Source organism: Caenorhabditis elegans, chromosome II (genome assembly GCF_000002985.6).
Source record: "Caenorhabditis elegans chromosome II".
Classification (NCBI taxonomy): domain Eukaryota; kingdom Metazoa; phylum Nematoda; class Chromadorea; order Rhabditida; family Rhabditidae; genus Caenorhabditis; species Caenorhabditis elegans.
Window position 1 is genome coordinate 11,661,312 of NC_003280.10, and position 20,059 is coordinate 11,681,370.

The window sequence follows — 20,059 nt, forward strand, 5'->3', positions numbered from 1 at the left end:
TCTCTAAACATTTCCGGCAAATCGCCGGATTTGAAAATTTTCGCCAAATCGGCAATTTGCCGATTTGCCGAACGTCATGCCTACCTATTTGCCAGCTCACACCTACGTGCCTAATTTGTGCCTAACCAATACCTATCTATATTTATATATCAGCTTATTTTTCGATCTTATGCCTACCCATGTGCCTTCCGCAAGCCTTCCATGTACCTATTGCCATTGTGCCTACTTACTACACCTGTAAGAGAACTTCCGACTTCGAATTTTCGATTTTTTAAACTTGAAAACTTTATCTGAATTTTTCATAAATACCAGCGCAGTTAAATATTTACATAAATCTTAAAGTTTAGAAAAGAAATAAAGAAAGAAAAGAAACAAAACAATAAAAACGAATGTATGGGCAGATAAAAGATTTGGAAACATTTGACAAATGTATAGAGATCTGTGAGAGTGGGAGGCGGGATCAAAATAGAGAACGGTAATTATGAGATCTAGAACCACGCGTGGTAGGTGGGTGGCATTCGGGCCAGATTATCCGAATCCTTGGCTCGACTGATCAGCGACACACAATCGTCCTTTCTGAGTTTGGCGTCGGCGCTATTCGTGTTTCGAAGCTTGCTCGCGACACCATTGATGTAAGAATTCGATGCATGACACGCGAATACCTGCAAACGCTTGGAAAACATTAGTTCAATTCCCTATTAGCATATTAAAGTAAAATTACCGATTTGTCGCAATCTGTATTGTTGGCGAATTCATCCCATACTAACGGTCTCATGATAACTTCAGGTTCCTTCTTCATCAAACATTTTGACGCAGCAGCCATACTCCATAACAAGTCACCATCCTGTGCAACACCAACCAAAATCGATAGATTTGGAGTCAATCGGAATGGAACTTCATGTCCAAAGTGTTGAATATCATGAAGTGATCGTCCTCCTCGGATTTCGAATCTATATGAAGGATTGCTAAGGACTCCAGTATTCATTGTCATCATCATTTGATCAGGTCCCATTGGTGTCAGATTGCAATGATATTCGATTGTGGATAGGACGGCGAGACTGTGCAGCAATTGCTTCTTCATTGCATAGTACATAACCGGATCAGGATATCGTGCAGTGAGGTAGTCGTAGAGAAGTCGGAATGGGATCATATCTCGGGCAAAGTCTCTGAAAATTTTTTTACATTAATTATTATTTTAGACACTAGCTTCTCAAACGTACTCATAAATAATATTCTTGATGTGGTGAGCTTCCGTTAGTCGTGGCGGAGCAACTGTTCCATCTTGGTTCGTCGGAGTTGGAAGAGGTTGTCCGATGGATGAAGAACTTTGGGCGAATCTCTCAAAGAAGTGCAATACCATATCATCCGGATAATAACTTCCATTGAAAGTGGCAGTCAGCACATCATATGGATGAACAATGTCGATTTGTGATGCTGGATAGTTTCTGGTACAATCCGGTGGCATTGCATATGGTTGAACGGATGCAACTTCGTAGAGTGTCGTCTTCTGTCCGACTCTCATCTGCAGCACTGTTGGAGCATGAAGATGTCTTCTCGCCGACTCTCTATCGGTTTGTAGAACGTGATCAAGATGTTTGAACATTTGTGGAACTCGGTTAGTTGGCTCATCCTGCACAGATTTCTTCAGATAAAACGCCGCACTCTTTCCGGTTTGTCCTCGAATATAGATCTTTCTTATCACTTGACCACCTTTGATCACAATCTCAAAGTTTGGCTCAAATCGAGAGAGCATGGATATGTATTGCCCCGTTTGATTGGAAGCCATCAGAGTATGATTCTTGGCGCGCAAAACGTTGAGCAAATCGTATGGCATTTCGATGCATCCTGTACGATGGCTGAATCTGGCGAGATATGGGCTTGACGATTCCAGAGGGATTCTTCGTGGAAGTCGATCGAAACGACGACGAATCGCTCGAATCCAGTCGAGAACAATACGAATATATCCCTGAGGGCGTGGAGCATCGACTGCATGAATATCCAACTGTGAGACCATCATATTAGTCATATTTGTGACAAAATCAAATTCATCTTGCATGCCGGCCGGCTCTGTGAACACTTGACTCAGCTCTTTTTCGAACATTATCTGACTTTTCTCGACTCCCATACATCCCTTCGTCACGATCATCTTTCGCTTGTTACGAATCTCCAGGAAATCAAGATTATAATTCTGTTGGAAATACACCAAGTCTTCTTCCAGCTGTTTCCTCCATCTCAACGTCATCATAGTCACATCCTCCGAATATTGCATCTCATTGAACGTCGCGTCCATTTGTTCCGAGAAATCTTTGAACATCTGATCCTTGAGGCAGATCGCATGACGCAAGTGACGTTCAACCCATGTCTCATTCATCTCGTCAAGTTCTTTGAGGACACGATGGAAGACTCGAATATCAGTTGGACGATATTTCAGACATATTTTCAGAATTCTATCAAATGGTGGATCGTCTGCAAAACAATCCTCATCCGAAACATCCATCGACATTTGCTCATCAGTGTAATCTTCTTCGAGAACCGAGTCAATATCGTCAACGCTAACTGCCTCCCGAATGTGGTAAAATACTTGAAGTGGATGAGCAGCAGCCATCTGCAAATGAATTTCATTTAAAATTCTGAAAATATTTAAATATTTCAAAACTTACCTTGCAGAGAATCAGAACAAAGTTCGAATTTGGTTTATATCGAACATCAGTAACCAATTGTGGAAGCCAGTAAAGCCAATTGAAGAGATTAAGTGAATGAAGTTGCTTCTTAATAACCCGATTCATCACTTCATGTGATCCACACGCATTCAAGTGCTTCGAGAGCCACAAAATCTTGGCAATCGGTTTTCTCGCCTTGATATCGTTATCCACACGAGCCGCAATGAAGTAACAAGCGAGAGCCTGCCGTCCGAAGTTGTTTCCGGTTTCCTTGCAAACTGTCGTAGAGAAGAATCTCTTGTAAAGATGGTGGCCCCAATTTTTCATGAGCTTGATTCCAGTGGTTGTCACACTATTTTGCAAGTCGACAAGTTGAGAGGCTGCGGAGAAGGTGTAGTCAGCATTTTCAGCTCTGAAATTTATTTTTGTAAAACTTTAATTTTTTTTCGGCATTGAAAACTTACTGATCAAGAACTGAATGAATATTAGCACGATGATAAAGCAATGCAGCAACCTGATCCTTCTGTAGATCATCAATTCGCACATCTTCCAAAACTTCAAGCGCTTCACACAATAGCTCATTTTTCACTCTTTCGTCAGCCGCACTGTTTGCCATATCGCGAAGTGTCTTGCCGTAAGTGCAAACTTTATCTTGAGCATCCATCATCGGTATGGCTGTCAATCCAGCTAATTTGTTGAGTAGATCTTTCGTTAAATTATGGAATCCAAGATTCTTGGCATGTTTGGCTACGGCCAACTGTGCTTGAGCCATTGAATGAATCGGAACAATTGACTGGTTTCCAGTTGCAGCGACGTTGAGTCCTACTTTATCCCAATATTCGAATCTTTGAAGCATCATTCCATGAATCTGATTCCTCCAATCATACCAAGTCGAAACGAATCCCATATCATCCGAAGTGGTTGGTGTTCTATTTCGGAATACTTTCATCAACGACTTCATATCGCCCATCAACGCCTGATCCACTTTGTTTGATGGGGCCTCGAGCAGAGCAATGCGAATATCTGTAGACTCTTCAATTTCTCGAACCAAGTTCATTGCCTGAAGAATCTTGACATGACCATATGAAACAACTGACGGAAGTGCTCTCCAACGACTAATATGAGCTTCTGTGCACTCTTGAATTGCAATTTTGCATCGTTCCTTCATATGTGTCGGGCTTGAGTTTTCATTCATTCGCTGAAAAATTAAACAATAATTATATATCACTTTTTGACTTAAACTAACCATAACAGTACTCATCAAATTGAAAAGAGTGTAATCTAAATGGAAACTTGGTGGAATACATCCAGCTATCTGACTTTTACACTCCTCGACCACATTCCAGTCCGGAATGTGAGATGCTGCGTTGATCAGGCCACGAACATGTTGCATGTCTTTGCCATTGCATACGTCGGCCACATTTTGCCACTGAAGAAGCTCCGAGCAATTTGTGATGTACATCTCCATCCAATGATCGTATTCTTTGTCAATAATCGGAGAAACATGCTTCTCCGAATTTGAAGTGTTGTTTGCTGAAAGGAATACTATTTTGTGTGAGAAGTACAACCGATTGATCCAAACTTACGATTGATTGTCGGAGCAAGAGTTTCATACGTACTGCTCATTGATTTTTCCAGATAAGATTGAGCTAATTCCATATCTCCCAATTGCATAGCTGACATTGCTCTCATCGTATCAGGAAATACAGCACGGCGTTCCCAGATTGCAGCGAACTGATCAAACTCTGATATCTCATTGTAGAGTGTTCCAAGAGATTCGAGTGTCTCAATATCTCCAGCGAGACCTGGTGCCACTTTCATTTCTCGGAGTAACGTGTTGTTGAGTTGCTTTGGAATTGTCCATATATGATTCTCGAGAAGCCTGATTCCGGTATGCCAGCATTCGTGTTTTGATGAGATAAACTGAAATGAGAAATTTATTATTGCAAAAAAAAAAAACGTTTCAAAAGTGTCAAGTTTCAAAAGGAGTGTTGGTTTTTTTTTGATTTTTTTAATCTAAAAATTAAGCGTAATTTTTCAATTTTTCAAAATACCCAAAAATCATAAATGTTCAATTTTTTTTTTTGGAAATTTTTATTGAATCTTCTAAAATTTCCGATGATTTCTCCAAGTTTTTGAACTTTTTCCCTCATCAAAATCAAGTTTTTTTGACAAAAAAAGTTCTTCAGTCTTTTTTCGTATATTTTTTTAAATTAAAAACCAAAAAATCGTTAATTTTTAATTTTTCAAATTTTTTTCAGAAAAGACAACGAAAACTGTGATTCTCCATTTTTTTTACAGAACTTTTTTAAAATTTTTTACCTCGTCTGTTTCTGTAATTTTTTTTTTGATTTTCAAAAATTGAAGTTTTTAGTTTTTTTTCTTTTTTTAAATTTATTTATTAAAAAATTCCGGTGAGGACTCTTTTTTCAAAATAAATGTTTTCTTTTTTTTTTGCTATTCAAAAAATCGGAAATTTTAACTTTTTTTAAACAGAAAAATCGAATTTTTTCCAGCATTCATTTTCAGAACGTACCTCAATCAATCTGGACGGCAAATGAACAGCGTCACCAACAGCTTCAAGCCAAACAGCAAGCACACTATCCTGTACACCCGTCTGATAATTATTATGCACTCCACTGCTCATAAACGGAACGACTAGCGCCGTGAAATCTTCGATTTCGGATTGTGATAAGGAACTCCAGAATGATTTGAACAACACTACCCACATCTTGCTTGTCACTTGATTCTCTGAAAATTGTGATTTTTAAGAAAAATATTCATAAACTTTGAACAATTTACCATTAAGTGCAAATGTAATCTGGGATACTGTATCTAGAGCATCCGCAAAATCATAATTGGAAGCTTCATCCAAAAGTTCTTGTTGTCCAGCAAGCAATAATTCCAATGTGAGCTTTTCCTTCTCCTTGGGCTCTCCGGCATCCTTAGAATCATCTTGCGAGTCTTTTTCGTCAACTTCCATCGGTTCTGGCTCTTCTCGTTTCATTTCAGTTTCCACTTCCATTGGCTGATCCTTCAATTTCGCTGCATATTCAATTGTTCTCCATGGAGTTGCACAGTTCAACAGTATCACTTTCTTTCTCTTATTATTCGGATCAGTTGGCCGTTTGGCAATCGTTCGTAGCATTCCCCAAAGTGCGAATTTCAACCAAAACGCGTGTTTGAACTTGGACCAATCTTGATTTTGCATGATATATTTCATTCGATGAGCAATATCTACTGTTGCCATGTGTGGCCAAGTCTTCTCCCAAACTATCGAGAATTTCTCCCGGGTTTGAGGATCGCTACTCTTGAGTCCCCAGAAGAATCCTTCCCAGAGACGAGATCCAGCTTCCGAGTTCCGATATTCGCTGTTCTCAAAAACGGTAATAACCACAACAAGATAGTCTGCTATCAGATCCTTGCAATTCTTGAACTTGGTCACAATAATTGATTGGATACGAACAAGTAGCGGAAGAACAGTGAGAATTGTAAATTCCATATCCTGCGTGCTAATCATTGCTCCGAGAAGCTTCACTGACGTCTGGATGATCTTATCGTGATTCGATTTGATAATCAGCTCCGCGATAATACCACCAACAATTGATCTCTTAATCTCCATACTGATATGATCGACTCTGGGACGTACCAGCTCCATGCATGCACACAACAATTCAGCAACATCTGGAAAGAAATCTAAGGGGATTAGAAAATCTGAATCTTTTTATAGAACTTACTCTTCACCATATTTCCATCTTGCGAGTTCGCAACATACGCCAAGTGCTCTTTTGCAGCTCTCTCCATCACTTTTACAAATGAAGGCATCAAATGATCCAAGTATGCTGGCTCGTGTCCACAAATTGTTCGCAAAAGAGAAAATGCTCCGAGAACTCCCAACACTGGTCCACTCAAGTTTCTGCAACTGGCGAAGGGTTGAAAGATGGAAATTCAAAAATAAAACTTACTTCAAAAGAGATCCAAAATGTTCATGTAGGAATCGGGAAATGTATTGATTCAATTGCTCCAGCTCATCAAGCCCGTTAACCGAAACATTTGTCTTTTCGAGTAACCGACTGACAATTTGAGTGACAAGACGAGTCATCTTAAAGTTCTAAGAGAAATTAGTGATTTATAACCCCCTATTCATCGTTCTTCACATACCTGAGCTCCGTTATTGAGACATTGTATGAGTGGCCGTTGGAGTTGTCTCATCATAGTCATCAAGCTAGTTTTTGGCATAACAGGAATAATATTACACAGCATATCCAGAGTGTGTTGTGCATTTTGGATAGTATTAGCGTAGGCCGTAGAACTTATATCATTGCGTAGAGCATTATCATTCGGAATTGACAAAAACTTTTCGATCATTGTTAATCGGAAGCTGACAAATTCTCCCCACATGCTTGGTCGTAGGGCTGCACGTAGAAGCAGCTGACATTTTTTGGTCAACTCGACACCATGGTTCCCACTTTGAGAAGTGGACGAAGAACCCGAATTCTGATGGAACGTCATACAGAATCGGACAAGCATATTGACAATCACATCGGCGTGCTCTTTGATAATCGTGCGTTGAGCATCAGGCATGTCTCTCTTGTTATGAGCCTCCTCGAAATCGAAACGATCTGTGGATGAAGCTGTTCGCAGCTTATCCAATTGCTTGTCAACTTCGAGAGCTTCTTCGTCACTGATAATATGATCTGTTTTCAGCGTTCTGAACAATTCCCACTTGATGACCATCTCGCAGATCTCCACCGCATGACGTCGAGTTTGCCAGCTAAATATTTACAAGGGGTGAGTTTACGAACAACGGGCTGGAAACTTACTTTTCCAGAACACTATTTGGCATCACAAGTGCTCGTTGAACTCCGTTCAGAAGAGGCGTGAGAAGCTCCAATCGAACATGATAGTAGACACGATAATTGCGAACCACCATTTGGCTGGAAAATTCAGGAATTATTAAAGGAGCACGAACGCATTTTAAAATTAAATTTTTAACATTAAAAAAAATCATTTTAGATAATAAACTTACAAAACATGCTGAACATGTTGCAAATTATGGCATTCTTCGATAAGAATTTTCTTCACATGACTCAATATTTGCAAGTGTCCATCTTCCATTCGTGTCCTCAAAGCTGGAGTTAATATATCAATGGCTTTCCGGATTTGATCTCTAGTGTCCTGCTGATAAGTAGTCATAAGTTGATGGAACACTTGAAGCACGATTTTCCGATTAATTGTGAAACGCTCTATAATATTGGCCAAGAAGAAGAATCCAGTGTACCGCATTGTTGGATCTTGATGATTGTACATGGTCAGGCACGGCCAGGCGAAGAGCATCAGGATCCGTAGGCGTCCACCTTGTTTCTTGCAGTTATTATTGTGAATATGTTCGGAGGCGTTTTGTACGAACAATGTGCAAAGTTGATAGAAAACAATGACCATTCCATCGCTCAGATAATTACGATGAGAATCAATGACTGATGTTAAACGAGCCACAAGGTTATCCGAGCTGCCTGCCGGATCTACATCCATCGAAGAATCCGAATCATCTATTGGTGCGGTGCCAACAATTTCATCCGTATCATATCGCTCGAACGCCCAATGCAACGTGGGAATAACCAAATATTGAAGGGCCTTCACATGCTGCATACTTGTTCCAGCAGTTTGTGGATCCGTATCAAACTTCTGCATAATTCGAAGAAACAGCTCTCTCCGCCATTGTAACGGCACTTTCGGGATGACTTCAGTTTCAAGATATTCGCGAAGAAAAGAGAGATCGGTGACGAAATTGCCATTGAAACACGAGGCGATAACGATGAATAGATCGTAGTCATAGATGTTGAGCCTGAAATTTGCAAGTTATTTAAAATCAGAAAAATAATTTTTATAGCCTGAAATAGGCCCAAAACATGAATTTCATAGAGAAATGTTCAAAAATTATTTAAAAATTCAAAAATAATTTTAGAAGTGAGAATTCGAATTTTTTGGTATTTTGAAGGATTTTTCGAGAAAATATTAAATTTTTTTGATCCGAAATTCAAAAATTTTTTTTTGGGGTTCAGTTTTGGTATATTTCTTTGTAATTAATTTTTACAAACTATCTTGAAATTACCTCAAATATCTCAGGAAGGTATTCAGAATCAGCTTCGGAACCTTGTACTTGTGCTCTGTCATCCGTTTCACTATGATCTCTTCTTGAAATTTCTTCACCTCAGTCAATGCTCGAACCACATATCGCTCATTGAATTCCGTTTCGGAGAACAACTTCTTAATTCTTGGAATTGGGGAATTCGGAGAAATAAGCCACTCAGGGCAGCTCTTCGAGATACGATCGACAATCGAAAATGCAAACATATCACGATCCCAGATTTTTCTCTCATCTTCATCCTTATTCTCCTCATCGTCAAGATCAATGAGTTTCTCAAAATATTCCGGAGTATCCATGAATTCCTGTCGCAGTGGACCACTTGATTGATAGACTATGATTCTTCGAATAAAGGATCTGCGTGCAGGATCTAGAATTGATTCTCGAGACAAGAAGAACTTCCATACATCTTTGGGACTTTTGTTGAGGATTACTGTGACATCATCAATCCAATTTACAAGTACATCTTGCGAATAAGCATACTCAAAATGAGCAGCAAAACGACTGATATCCACAATAATTTGCTCCGTGAATGTGGTCACTGGGCATCCAGCAAGCATTTTAACCGTATGACCAATCATATCCAACTCTCGAATTCCTTTCATCTTCTCCGCTTCGAAATCATCGAGCTCCTCTTCAGTGAAGCTACTGGGAACTGACAAAATCCTAGAGATCTTGTCACTCATCTTATATTTAACCATTTGATTTGCGAGATTCACTGCCATTTTTGTGACCAGAATCTTTGGATTGAGCTCCACGAGACACTTGAACTTCATTATATCGTTGTACGAAATATGACGATCTGAATCACTGTCATCTCCTGCTCCACTAATATTTCTTATGTAAGAAGCACCAAATGTTGCGATGATGATTGTGGATATTGGTGAGACCTTCAAAAGTGAAGGATGAAGCTTCTCCGCAATTTCAGGAGTTTCTCTGTCAGTGACTGCTCTCAATAGAACTGTCATCAATCGTCTCCAAGATTCATCGCTCTCGTAGACTTGATCAACTGTGATCTTGGAGCTGCGAAGTGCGAGGATCTCTATCATCTTATGCTCATCACCCAGCTCTATTCCCTTGTCGATGTATTGCTTCTTCATTCGATCATACGCGATCACAAGACACTGTAGAGCACTGGCTCGCATTGAATCAATATGTGTAGTGATTGGGAATGGAGGAAGGAAATGCGATGGGCATGTCTCGCATTTTTTGAAGGCATTCCTTTGGTTTAAGGTAAATGTATCGGTTTGTGCAATATCCAGCAGATGTGACAAATATCGCTTGTACATGTCCATATCTTTTTCGAAATCAAAACCATCCGGACAGTTGAACATATAGTTTTGAACTCCATCCAAACTTCCTCCTGCGTCTGCCAATGACATTGTTGGAACTGTTGTGAGCACCCGCATTAATTCTGGCTCAAAGAACTCCTTGAATCGATAGTAGAACTTATCAAGGGATGGTGCAAGTCTTGAGTGAACCATACAATGATCCATTAAACCAATCGCAAATTCTCTGACTCTTTCATTACTGTGGAAGTAATGCTTAGAGATTGCAGACACAAAAATAGTCGCGAGTGTCAGATTCTCCTCTTCTTGGCCTTCTTCTTTGATGAAATAGACTCGCATCATTTTCTTGAGACAATCGTATGCAGAATCAGCAGATCCACTTGATATTTCTTCAACAGTTCCCAAAATAACTTCCATGATCGAATCAACAACATCTATCACAAAGTCCATAACAAATTTTCGTGGAAACGATTCGATCATGTATCCAATTGCATTGATTCCACCAGATCTTGCATACCAAGCAGGCCCGTGACACAATTTGAACACCTTCTCCATCAAGTATTTGCACATTGGAACTTTCGACATTTGATCAATATCGGGAAGTGTAAGCGAGAGAGTCTCATTGATATGACGAAGAGACATGACACCAGCAATGATGAAGCTTGACGATGTTTCAGAGAGACAAATAATCAGAGCATCAACCATAACAGACGAGTCAAGGCACAATGGTAGAACACCTTCCTCTTCTGCATGACGCATCCATCCATTTCCACCAATGTATTCGAGTACTCCAATCAACGCAAACTGGCGGAGAACTTTGATAAAGAATTTGCTATAGACATGCCGGAAACCGTCTTTATTCCATATTCCGTCTGAAAAATTTAAAATATAGATCTGATTAGAGAGAAAAGAACTTAAGAACTTACAAGCCATTGCGAGAAGTGCATTCACAAAAAGCTCTCGATCACTTTCCCTCGGACATGTGTATACTTCAGTGGTACGATTGTTTGGATCAAAATCTTCAAGAAGTTTCTTGATAATCTTCGGAAGATTTGCACTTGGAGTAATTGGGCTTCCTGAAGATCCAAGTCCGGCTAACAAGACGGCTTTCGACAATTCCATACACCATTTCTTCATATGAGTTGACGGGATCATTGCAGGACTTGGATTAAGGATCATATCAGCTGGATATCTCATCTGATCGGCAACGACTCTCATCAACTCGGACAGTGGCAGGTGAATGCTGTGATTGCCATCGAGTCCCATCCGCGAGAATTCCATATTGATGTACGACTGAACAGTCTGTTAATAGGATCAATGTTAGAACTTAAAACGAGGAAGAGAATAAACTAAATAAACTTACGTCGCCTAAAGTGGCTACTTGAAGAATTTGCGGTTGATTCAGAAGTTTTCGATTGGCTCCTCCGAACTTTCCGAGGATCCTGAACGCTGCTGTCATCGATGATGTATCTGGAGCTTTCGATACAACACGCCAGAGGCCTTGCATCAAAGCTCCACGGACAGGAAGCATATTTTCGAGAAGATATTCAGGTTGCAAGTTATCCACACATAATTCCAATGTTCTCAATCCTTGTGTAACTATGTTCGGACTCCCATTCATCGCACACACCAGTGGATCCATCAGAAGCGGTAGGTATGGCAGAAGGGAACTGAGTCGAACTGGCACAGTCAAACACAACTCGACGAAGAGCTCACGCATTTGAATCCGATGTTGACATGACTGAAGATTCTGGATTTTTAGTGTATTACCGATATATCAAAAAATGAAACTCACCGTCAATTTATTCAAGAATTGAAGAAGATTTGGCAGTAACTGCAGGAACTTTCCATACAAAATATCCTGAGCGCCACCACCAATACTGCGGAACAATGCACGAAGCAAAAGGAAATAGTTGAGAGGTTCACGAGCTGTTAATGCCAAGACAGTTGACTGTTTGAGAATCTCTGGGAGGTATGAAGTGAGCATTTTATCTCCATGAAGCCCAGAGCCATTGGCTCCGATGGCGGAGAAGATAATTTTGAAGAGCTTCACATATAGCATCGTCTTGTCATTGCTAACTTCCAGCAATTTCATTCGAGACATCAAGAATGAAAGCATCGTAGATGCGAAGAATGGCACTTCATTTCGAACCAAGAAGGTGTTCACCATCAATTGCAATGGATAGTTCCGATTGTAAATTCTTTCAATCAAGAAATCCATATACTTTTCGAAGATTTCCCGGAATATCGCATGGTCGATTGTTGTAAAAACGTTTGCCAACGACTCCAGAGCATCTTTCTCATCTTTTGTCCGCATTGAAGAATGCATTTGTGGTTGATTTCGAGTTGTTGGAAGCACGAATACATCCATACACATTACACCATATCGTAGAAGACGTTCGAATAAATCTCGCTCCTTCGAACAATGATACATATCCTGTGATGGCCGGGCGATTCTCAATTGTCCTGTCACGAATTTACACGTATGCATTATATACTTCACAAGATTTCGAGCTTCAACAATTGCCAATGGAGGAGGTGTCATCGTTGACATGGCGGTTAAAATCGCTTCGGGAGACGTTTTCTTTCCCTCTTTTGTTGGCGGAGGAAGCTTGTTCGGATCTCCACCACTCTCATCTGCATCTTCCGACGTGGATGGTTCTGATGCCAGGAATTCCAGCTCTTCAACTGAATCAATGGAGAGCCGACGGATTCTTCGTTTCGGTACTCCTCGTATAGTGTCCTTTGGGATATTCATTCCAGGTTTCTCGGCGTCTCTCTCATAACTTTTGTATTCGTAGTCTATTTCGGTTCCGTATTGTTGGAAGAGAATAGGCATGTGATAGACTGCAAGAGTTTTGAGCTTGGCCACGTGCGACTCCAGGATTTCAATGAGCAGATCACGAGTCTGAAACTTATTTCGAAGTGAGATACGATTATTGATAGAATAAGTCTTACGGTATCATGTGAATCCATTTTGCACAGAGATTCGGCCAGTGAGTTGAGCAGCCGAGCAGACATAATCTGGACTTGAGAAGAGTTGTTAGGATCGTGAAGAGTGCGACAGAATACGAAAATCACGCTGAAATTTCAACATTTTTCATCAGAAAGTCTTATTCAAACTTACTGTGTGATCATTTCATAGTCTATAGAATTTCGCATGTGATGCAACAGATCTGCTAGCATTTGATACATGAAAACTCGCAAATGCTCAATCGCAGTGAATCCTGTTCCCAGAACAACCTCCTCAGCGATGAGTCGAGGTAGCATTGGAAAGAATTTCGACTTCATTTCTCCAGATGTGAAATACTTCAAAGCCATCAGAACTTCTCGTCGGACACTTATCAGATCAGCCGGGCACCGCTCGAGCATCTGCATTGTTCCCGACACTAGAAGCGGTCCATTTTGCATGATAAGATCCATAAACTGAAAAATAAAAATCAGGATTACAGAAAAAAAACTTGAAAAAACGAAACTTACCGCTGGAATCTTAGCCATAATGTTGACGAATGACAGGAATCGGGACTGTGCACTGACAAAATCATCGGTTATTATTTGATTTGTTTTGAGTTTATCCTCGTCTGGAACTCTGACATTTAGAAAATCAAGACCAAGCCTCATGAAATCAAGCGCTTCGGTTTGGATCGCTGTTTTGAAATGTTGATAGAAGAAAATCACGAGATACGGAACCTCCAGGAGCACCTTCGTTGACTGATGAGCTGATGGAATCATATTGTATTTTAATGGCGGTTTTCCTTCCGTTCCGTTGAGAAGAACCGTTTGTTGATAGTAGCAAGTCTTCAAATATTCAGTGATGACTTGCTCGTCGGAGCTAGTTGACGGTGGAGCTTTATGCTCTTTTATGTTGAACATATCACCAGCTCGACCACTCGCCGTCAGATCAATGACCATTGTTTTGAAGGAGACCATTATCTGTGAAACCTCTCCGCAATATTGCATTTTGCCGGTACTTCTCCCTTGATCGGTGACAATTTTGATAGCCAAATTGGCATTCTCCTCATTTTCCACGGTGATTAGCCTCATCATCTGCTTGATAATTTCTTTGCTATGATGTTTCATGGCTTCTACGTTCGAAAGTCGAAGAATGATTTCAAGCATTAACTTTCGAAGCTGTTGTGTATTGTTTTCAGCAATGAACTGTGGACTTGTGTTGCAGAAAACTTGTAGGAACGAGAGAATGAGCCTCTCCACGACTTTCTCGTGCGAACTTAGTGTGAAATGATTTTCGATTGTGCTCCAAATCTCCTGCAACCGAACAAATTGATTACTTAACACGAATTATTGAAACTAACTTGTAACATTTTCAATTTGACATCATCTCTTTGTGAATTATCGGCAAGATTTTGAATTCTCGTTTCCAGCTCTGTTAGGTGATTACTCCGATCGGACTGCACAGACCGATAGCCTGGAGAAGCCATAGCCGGATCCATTTTGTATTAGTGACCAGCACTGAAGATACTTCTAAACTATTGAGCTTTGTGCAACTATTTGAATAATTTATCTGAAACAAGATTTACGTGTTTAATTCACTAAATTGCGAAGGAAACAGATTATAAAATGAAGAATGGAGTAGAATGAACTATTAGGAAGTGAATGCAACAAGAAAAATCAGTCAGAAAACGCTGAAATTATCGGAAAACTGACATTATTTCAGCAGAAACAAAGAAACAACTAAATTTCAAACGAGAGCGAATTGTCTGCTGACGCGTATGTGTGTGTGTTGGCGCACTCGCGGTTGTTGGCGCATTTCACGTGCATTGCCACGAACGAGAGAGGAGATTTTATTGAATAAAAAAGATGTGACCTGATTAATATTTGACCCTTTCTTGACTTTTTCTTTTATTTTTATGATTATTAACAGTGTAATAACAAATTTCAGACACATGGGATCAGTTATAACCAAGGAAACGGTCTTACAGGAGAATATTTATCTGAAGAAACTCAGCGGTTTGGAACCTGTCGACGATTATGACCCATTTTGGAACAAACTTCTCTCTTTCAGTCTCAAGTTTGATGATGACGACGAGTAAGGATTAAAATTAGGCAAAAGCTTTAAAAATGTTATAATCGTTTAGAGACACCCGAATCGCTTTGGAATCTGCTTTAGATGATCATCTTCAATGTCTAATGTACAATACACAAACAACAGGAAATTTCGCTGCATTTATTCGACTTTTCCTTCGCAGAGCCACAGAACTAAAAACATCAGAACAATGCGAAAAGTGAGTTGGAAAAAAAAATCATCATTATATTTAATTAAAGCTTTTTCTTATTTCAGTAAAATCTACTTATGGCAAACATCAAACGCTCTTCTCATTCTTCGTTACATCGCCAGATTTTTAACTCAACGTATGACGGAAAAAGAATTCGTGAGGATTTTCGCCAAAAGTCATGAGAGTACGGAAACCGAATCGTCGTCTACATCTTCCTCGTCGGATGAGGAAGATGATGACGAACAGAAATCAGAAAACGAAAATAATAATGGAGGTAAATAAGCTTCATTTAAAAAAAAAATTCAATAATAATCAAATTCTGACGTTTTCAGCGACAAAATATATCCCGATAGTTTTTCAAAACACTGCAGAAGAGTTCACGTATGAGCTGGTTTCGATTTTAATCAATATTTCTGTAAAGTGAGTTTTAAATTATTTTTTAAAAAATTGAATTAAAATAATTTCAGCGAAACAACATTGGCAATCCATGTCGAAGCAGTTCGATGTCTCCTAACTCTCCTGAGCTCTCAACTATATAATGAATCAATTGTGAATACTTCAATTGTCTTCAGATTCTTTATTGATGGATCATGTGCGAAACACGCAGCTTCGCTCACTAAAACTCTTCTTCTCAATTATTTGATCCACAATTCAGAGTATCACATGACTGTACAAAAGCCACAAGAGAGCATTGTTTTTGGATTAGCTTGTATGTCACTGAAAATCTTTTTTAATTCTTTATTAAATTAAAAAAAAAACACGATTTTTAAGCATCAATGTGGTCAATGGTCCAAATGGCAACTGGTATCGACTCCGCAGAGGAAGAAAAGAAGCCCCCACTTACTCTTGGAAACTTAAGCATCCTGCTTCTCCTCAATCTTTCATGCCATCAACCTCTCAATTCATCCAATCCATTCAAAGAAACCCTTGCTCTCTTCCAAAATGCTCAAGAAGTATCCACATTGCCTACTCAGATTGTGTCGTTCAAAATCGATTATAATGGATTATACGAAAGATTGTGTGCTACCGCTGGCCAGGAACCTCCGATGCTTCTACTCTACATGCTTCTACAGGCGAACTCGGGATTCCGGAACTATGTGTTGTCTCGGATCAACCTCGAGAATCTAGTTGTTCCTGTTCTTCGAATTCTTCACGACGGTGTCGCGACATCGAACAACTCTCACCATGTTTATCTTGCATTGATTGTCGCCTTGATTCTCAGTGAAGATGATATTTTCTGCAAGATTATACACGAGACGGTGAGTTTTCACTAGAAATGCTAAGATTATATTGAAGTATATATTTGCAGATGATCAAGGATCTCGGCTGGCTGGACAGTGATTTCAGTGTCCGCGAGATCTCTCTCGGAGGTTTGACAACTCTTGTGCTGGTTCGAGCAATTCAGAAGAATGCTTTGAAAACTAGAGTTAGTTGTTGCTACCAAGGGTGTCATTTTTCAATTTTTTTTTCGATTTTTTGACGTTTTTCAGTGGAAATCGAAAAATCGAAAAAAATGTTCAGAAAATTAACCATAAAATATGATTTTTTATCTAATTTTGTTTATATTGATAAGAACAAACATAAAAGTTTCATCTAAAAAGAAGAATAATGGCCAATATATCAAGCTCCTTTTTTAAAAATCGAAAAATCGAACAATTGAAAAAGCGAAAAACCGACAGTTGCTACCTGAAGATACAAAATTTTGTTTTTTTTTAAACCAAACTCAAATTTTTCCAGGACCGATATCTTCACACAAACTGCTTAGCTGCTCTTGCAAACATGTCAGCTTTCTTCAAAAATCTTGCTCCAATTGTTTGCCAAAGACTCATATCACTGCTTGATCTTCTAACAAAACGGCATGCTAAAATGGTGGATCATATGAGAGTCAGCAGTCAGAATGATGTTGCAGATGGACAGCCGATCAATTTCGTAAGTTCATATTTTGTTCAAAAATCCAAATAAAAAGTATAATATTTCAGCATGACGACATTACTGCTCTCGAAGAAGGAATTCGAACTCTCCTTGAGATCATCAACAGTGCACTTTGTGGAGGACTCCGTCACAATTCACACCTCATCTACAACCTTCTCTACCATCGTGCTCTATTCGATGCATACGTTCAGCACCCAATGTTCCAAGATCTTCTTGTTAACATCGCAGCAGTAATCTCTCACTTCTCGTCGAAAGTGATACATGTCCCAGCAGGCGATGGATCCACAATGCTGCAAATAATCGAGAAGGAGGCAAACATATGGCCAACCGATCGACTCGCAAAGTTCCCAGAATTGAAGTTCCGATACGTGGAGGATGAGTACACTGTCGATTTCTTTGTGCCATACGTCTGGAGGCTATCTGTTCAACATTCGGGAATCTACTTCGAAACATCAAGAATCAAAATATTTAACGCCCAAAGTATTGCTTGACCCTCAAATTGTTTTATTAATCGGTAAGCATAATGCCGGTAGTATTTATTCGGACGCAAATATTGATAAGTGGCCTTATTCATGTGATGATCATAAGATACCATAATAATGTACAATAAATCTATTATCTAATTGAGTTCAGAGTCCTTTGTTGTAGTACACCACTTTCGGGGGATTTGCCAACTTGTTGATATGATCTTGAAGTGAAAGCTCCAGCTTATCAACTTGAATTGAGCTTTTCTGTGGGAAAAGAGCACAACAAATTGGTGTGGAAAAAGCCAACATGAATCCACAGAGCAATGTTTGAAGAGGTGCAGCCATTCCAGGTGTATACCATGCAGTTTTGGAAAGTTGCTCCAAGATCACTGGTCCTAGAACCATATTTGGAACCGCCATTCCAACACGACTGAGCACAACTTGTGGAATAGCATGACCAGGTGCAACTGTTGAAAATCCCATTGTTCTACCTTCACCATCTTCAACTGGAATTCCATTTGTAAATTCTCTGAAACAAATAAATTATTAAAATGTCTTTTAATCTGATTCTCACTTGTTTCTCATCATAGGAATATTAATTGCATTGGCGAATGCAATAGCAGCAAATGGAACGAGACGAGCAAGAATCGGCGGAGCATTTTTCCACTTTTTGAGCATATAATTGAATGAAAGAGCACAAGAAAGAGCTCCAGTAGTGGCACCGCAATACGAAAGAATCAAGGTTCTATCATCCTGTTTGTGGGTTCCGCTCCGGTTTGTGTAGTTGACGATGGCGTTGAATGATTGATTGACCCAATGGAAGAAGATCACATGGGGAAGTCTGGAAATATAATTATTTGTTTAATTGCTTGTGAAATAATGCAATTTTTGTAGCCCCGGCACGGAATTCTGGCTTCCCTCATAAATCGAAATGGCAGAGTTTGCCGAACTAGGCCATTTTGGGTCAGAGAGATTTTGTGTAGATTTACGGCGCGTTGCGTGTCGCGTCGCGGCTCGTTTTTAGTTGTAAAACTGCTGTATTTGTCCGTGTGGAGTACACGAAACTTTTCCACGCGCTGTCCGGCGGGCGATTGTCAATGGGGTGCGAAAATTCAATAAGAAAGGCCAGAACCCCGTGCCCCGGGTCTTGAAACGAGCGAAACTTTGTCAGCTACCGTACTCACAAGTATTTCGCAACTTCCACTTGATTTGTTTTAAAGTTTCCAACGTTGTCCAGCAAAAAATATTATTTTTAGTTATCAAAACTACATAGAATATCATAAGCACAAAATTTTGGGATTCGTGCGCCAAAAATACGCAACCCGGTAACGACAAGAAACGTTTTTGTGAAATACAACAGTGTGTGCGCCTTTAAAGAGTACTGTAGCTTCGAATGTCTGTTGTTGCGGAGTTTTAATATACAGTACTCCTTGACAGCTTCCACCCTTTCTCATTAAACAAAAACAATTATCGTGCCGAGTCCAGGTACCGTATTTTTGGTGCAAACATCGGAAAATTCTGCTTCCGGGTAAGAAGAGTTGCGGGTACGGTAGCAGACAATTTGTGTTCGTGTCATTCGTGCCAGGACCCGCCAAAACGCACTTCTGATAAAAAGTGAGCATTCCTCCGGTAATAAGCATATTACACGGCACTTGAGCACTCATTCTGCCCAAAATGAACATCTTCTCTCCGGTGTCGGGATGGAATGCCGAGTCGTAGAGTGTCTTTGCCTTCCACAACTCATCCACAGTCATATTCGGATCATATTTTCCCTGCTTGTACTCCAGAACAATGTTGCGAGCCTTTTCCAACTTTGCATTGCTGACGAAAAGGTTCAAGCAATTTGCAGTTGAGAAGAAGTAATTGACTCTTCCTGAATTTAAAAACAAATGTTTTTTTTTAATTCTGAAAATATTCAAACCTTGAAAAGTGTTCTGATCCCATCGTGGTCTTGAGATGTCTGGAAGCTCCGTGCATTTTGACAAGATTTGCGTCATTTTAGATTCGAAAAGGTGAGGAATAGGAGAAATAGTTGGAAAGTGTGATAGTAACGAGCAAAATGAGTAGATGGGAGAGGGGTCACGTTTAAATGTGAAATGGGATAATTTTACTGAAAGCTTTTTTCCCTGGGGAGGTTTCCCAAATGTCTTTTTTAAAAAAATTTCATCCAGTTGGGGCTTCACGTGGCCACATCATGTCTGTAAAATAAATAAAAACTAATTGCTCAAGTGTAAATTTTGGTTAATGTGCTCAAACTTGCTCTCTATCCTTTGTCATCTATACTGTCAAGTTATAAATTACTTTTAACTATTCAGATCTATCAATCTTTCAG

General features: G+C 39.7%; 3 protein-coding genes across 6 annotated transcripts; 1 reads left to right on the forward strand and 2 right to left on the reverse strand.

The window, feature by feature from the left end:
• Positions 1-257: 257 nt before the first annotated feature.
• trr-1 (Transcription-associated protein 1) lies at positions 258-14,616 on the reverse strand (the record flags this gene model as incomplete). Of its 3 annotated transcripts, none has more annotated exons than NM_001377878.3 (22): positions 258-662; positions 722-1,166; positions 1,221-2,605; positions 2,661-3,072; positions 3,125-3,858; positions 3,907-4,193; positions 4,247-4,583; positions 5,197-5,411; positions 5,463-6,356; positions 6,398-6,582; positions 6,626-6,771; positions 6,822-7,434; positions 7,484-7,597; positions 7,690-8,505; positions 8,773-10,966; positions 11,021-11,396; positions 11,458-11,844; positions 11,890-13,008; positions 13,053-13,176; positions 13,222-13,520; positions 13,575-14,360; positions 14,408-14,545. In NM_001377878.3, 22 exons carry the CDS (start codon positions 14,543-14,545, stop codon positions 489-491), a joined length of 12,180 nt encoding a protein of 4,059 aa, NP_001364646.1. The 3 variants fall into 3 exon arrangements, with proteins under 3 accessions (NP_001364646.1, NP_001364592.1, NP_001364647.1); NM_001377879.1 differs by having other exon boundaries at positions 271-671; positions 14,408-14,616; NM_001377877.2 differs by having other exon boundaries at positions 489-671; positions 6,398-6,576; positions 6,626-6,762; positions 11,021-11,387; positions 11,458-11,835.
• Positions 14,617-14,994: 378 nt separating this feature from the next.
• C47D12.2 (Dymeclin) lies at positions 14,995-17,886 on the forward strand. Its single transcript, NM_064091.7, has 9 exons — positions 14,995-15,141; positions 15,191-15,337; positions 15,394-15,602; positions 15,661-15,748; positions 15,796-16,037; positions 16,100-16,587; positions 16,638-16,754; positions 17,066-17,257; positions 17,308-17,886. Exons 1-9 carry the CDS (start codon positions 14,999-15,001, stop codon positions 17,749-17,751), a joined length of 2,070 nt encoding a protein of 689 aa, NP_496492.1. The 5' UTR covers positions 14,995-14,998; the 3' UTR covers positions 17,752-17,886.
• Positions 17,780-19,925, reverse strand: sfxn-1.4. Of its 2 annotated transcripts, NM_001267379.4 has the most exons (4): positions 19,649-19,925; positions 19,330-19,600; positions 18,302-18,568; positions 17,780-18,256 (listed from the first exon to the last, which is right to left on the reverse strand). In NM_001267379.4, exons 1-4 carry the CDS (start codon positions 19,722-19,724, stop codon positions 17,890-17,892), a joined length of 981 nt encoding a protein of 326 aa, NP_001254308.1. In that variant the 5' UTR covers positions 19,725-19,925; the 3' UTR covers positions 17,780-17,889. The 2 variants fall into 2 exon arrangements, with proteins under 2 accessions (NP_001254308.1, NP_001379510.1); NM_001393201.1 differs by lacking the exons at positions 19,330-19,600; positions 19,649-19,925 and adding an exon at positions 18,912-19,049.
• Positions 19,926-20,059: the final 134 nt, after the last annotated feature.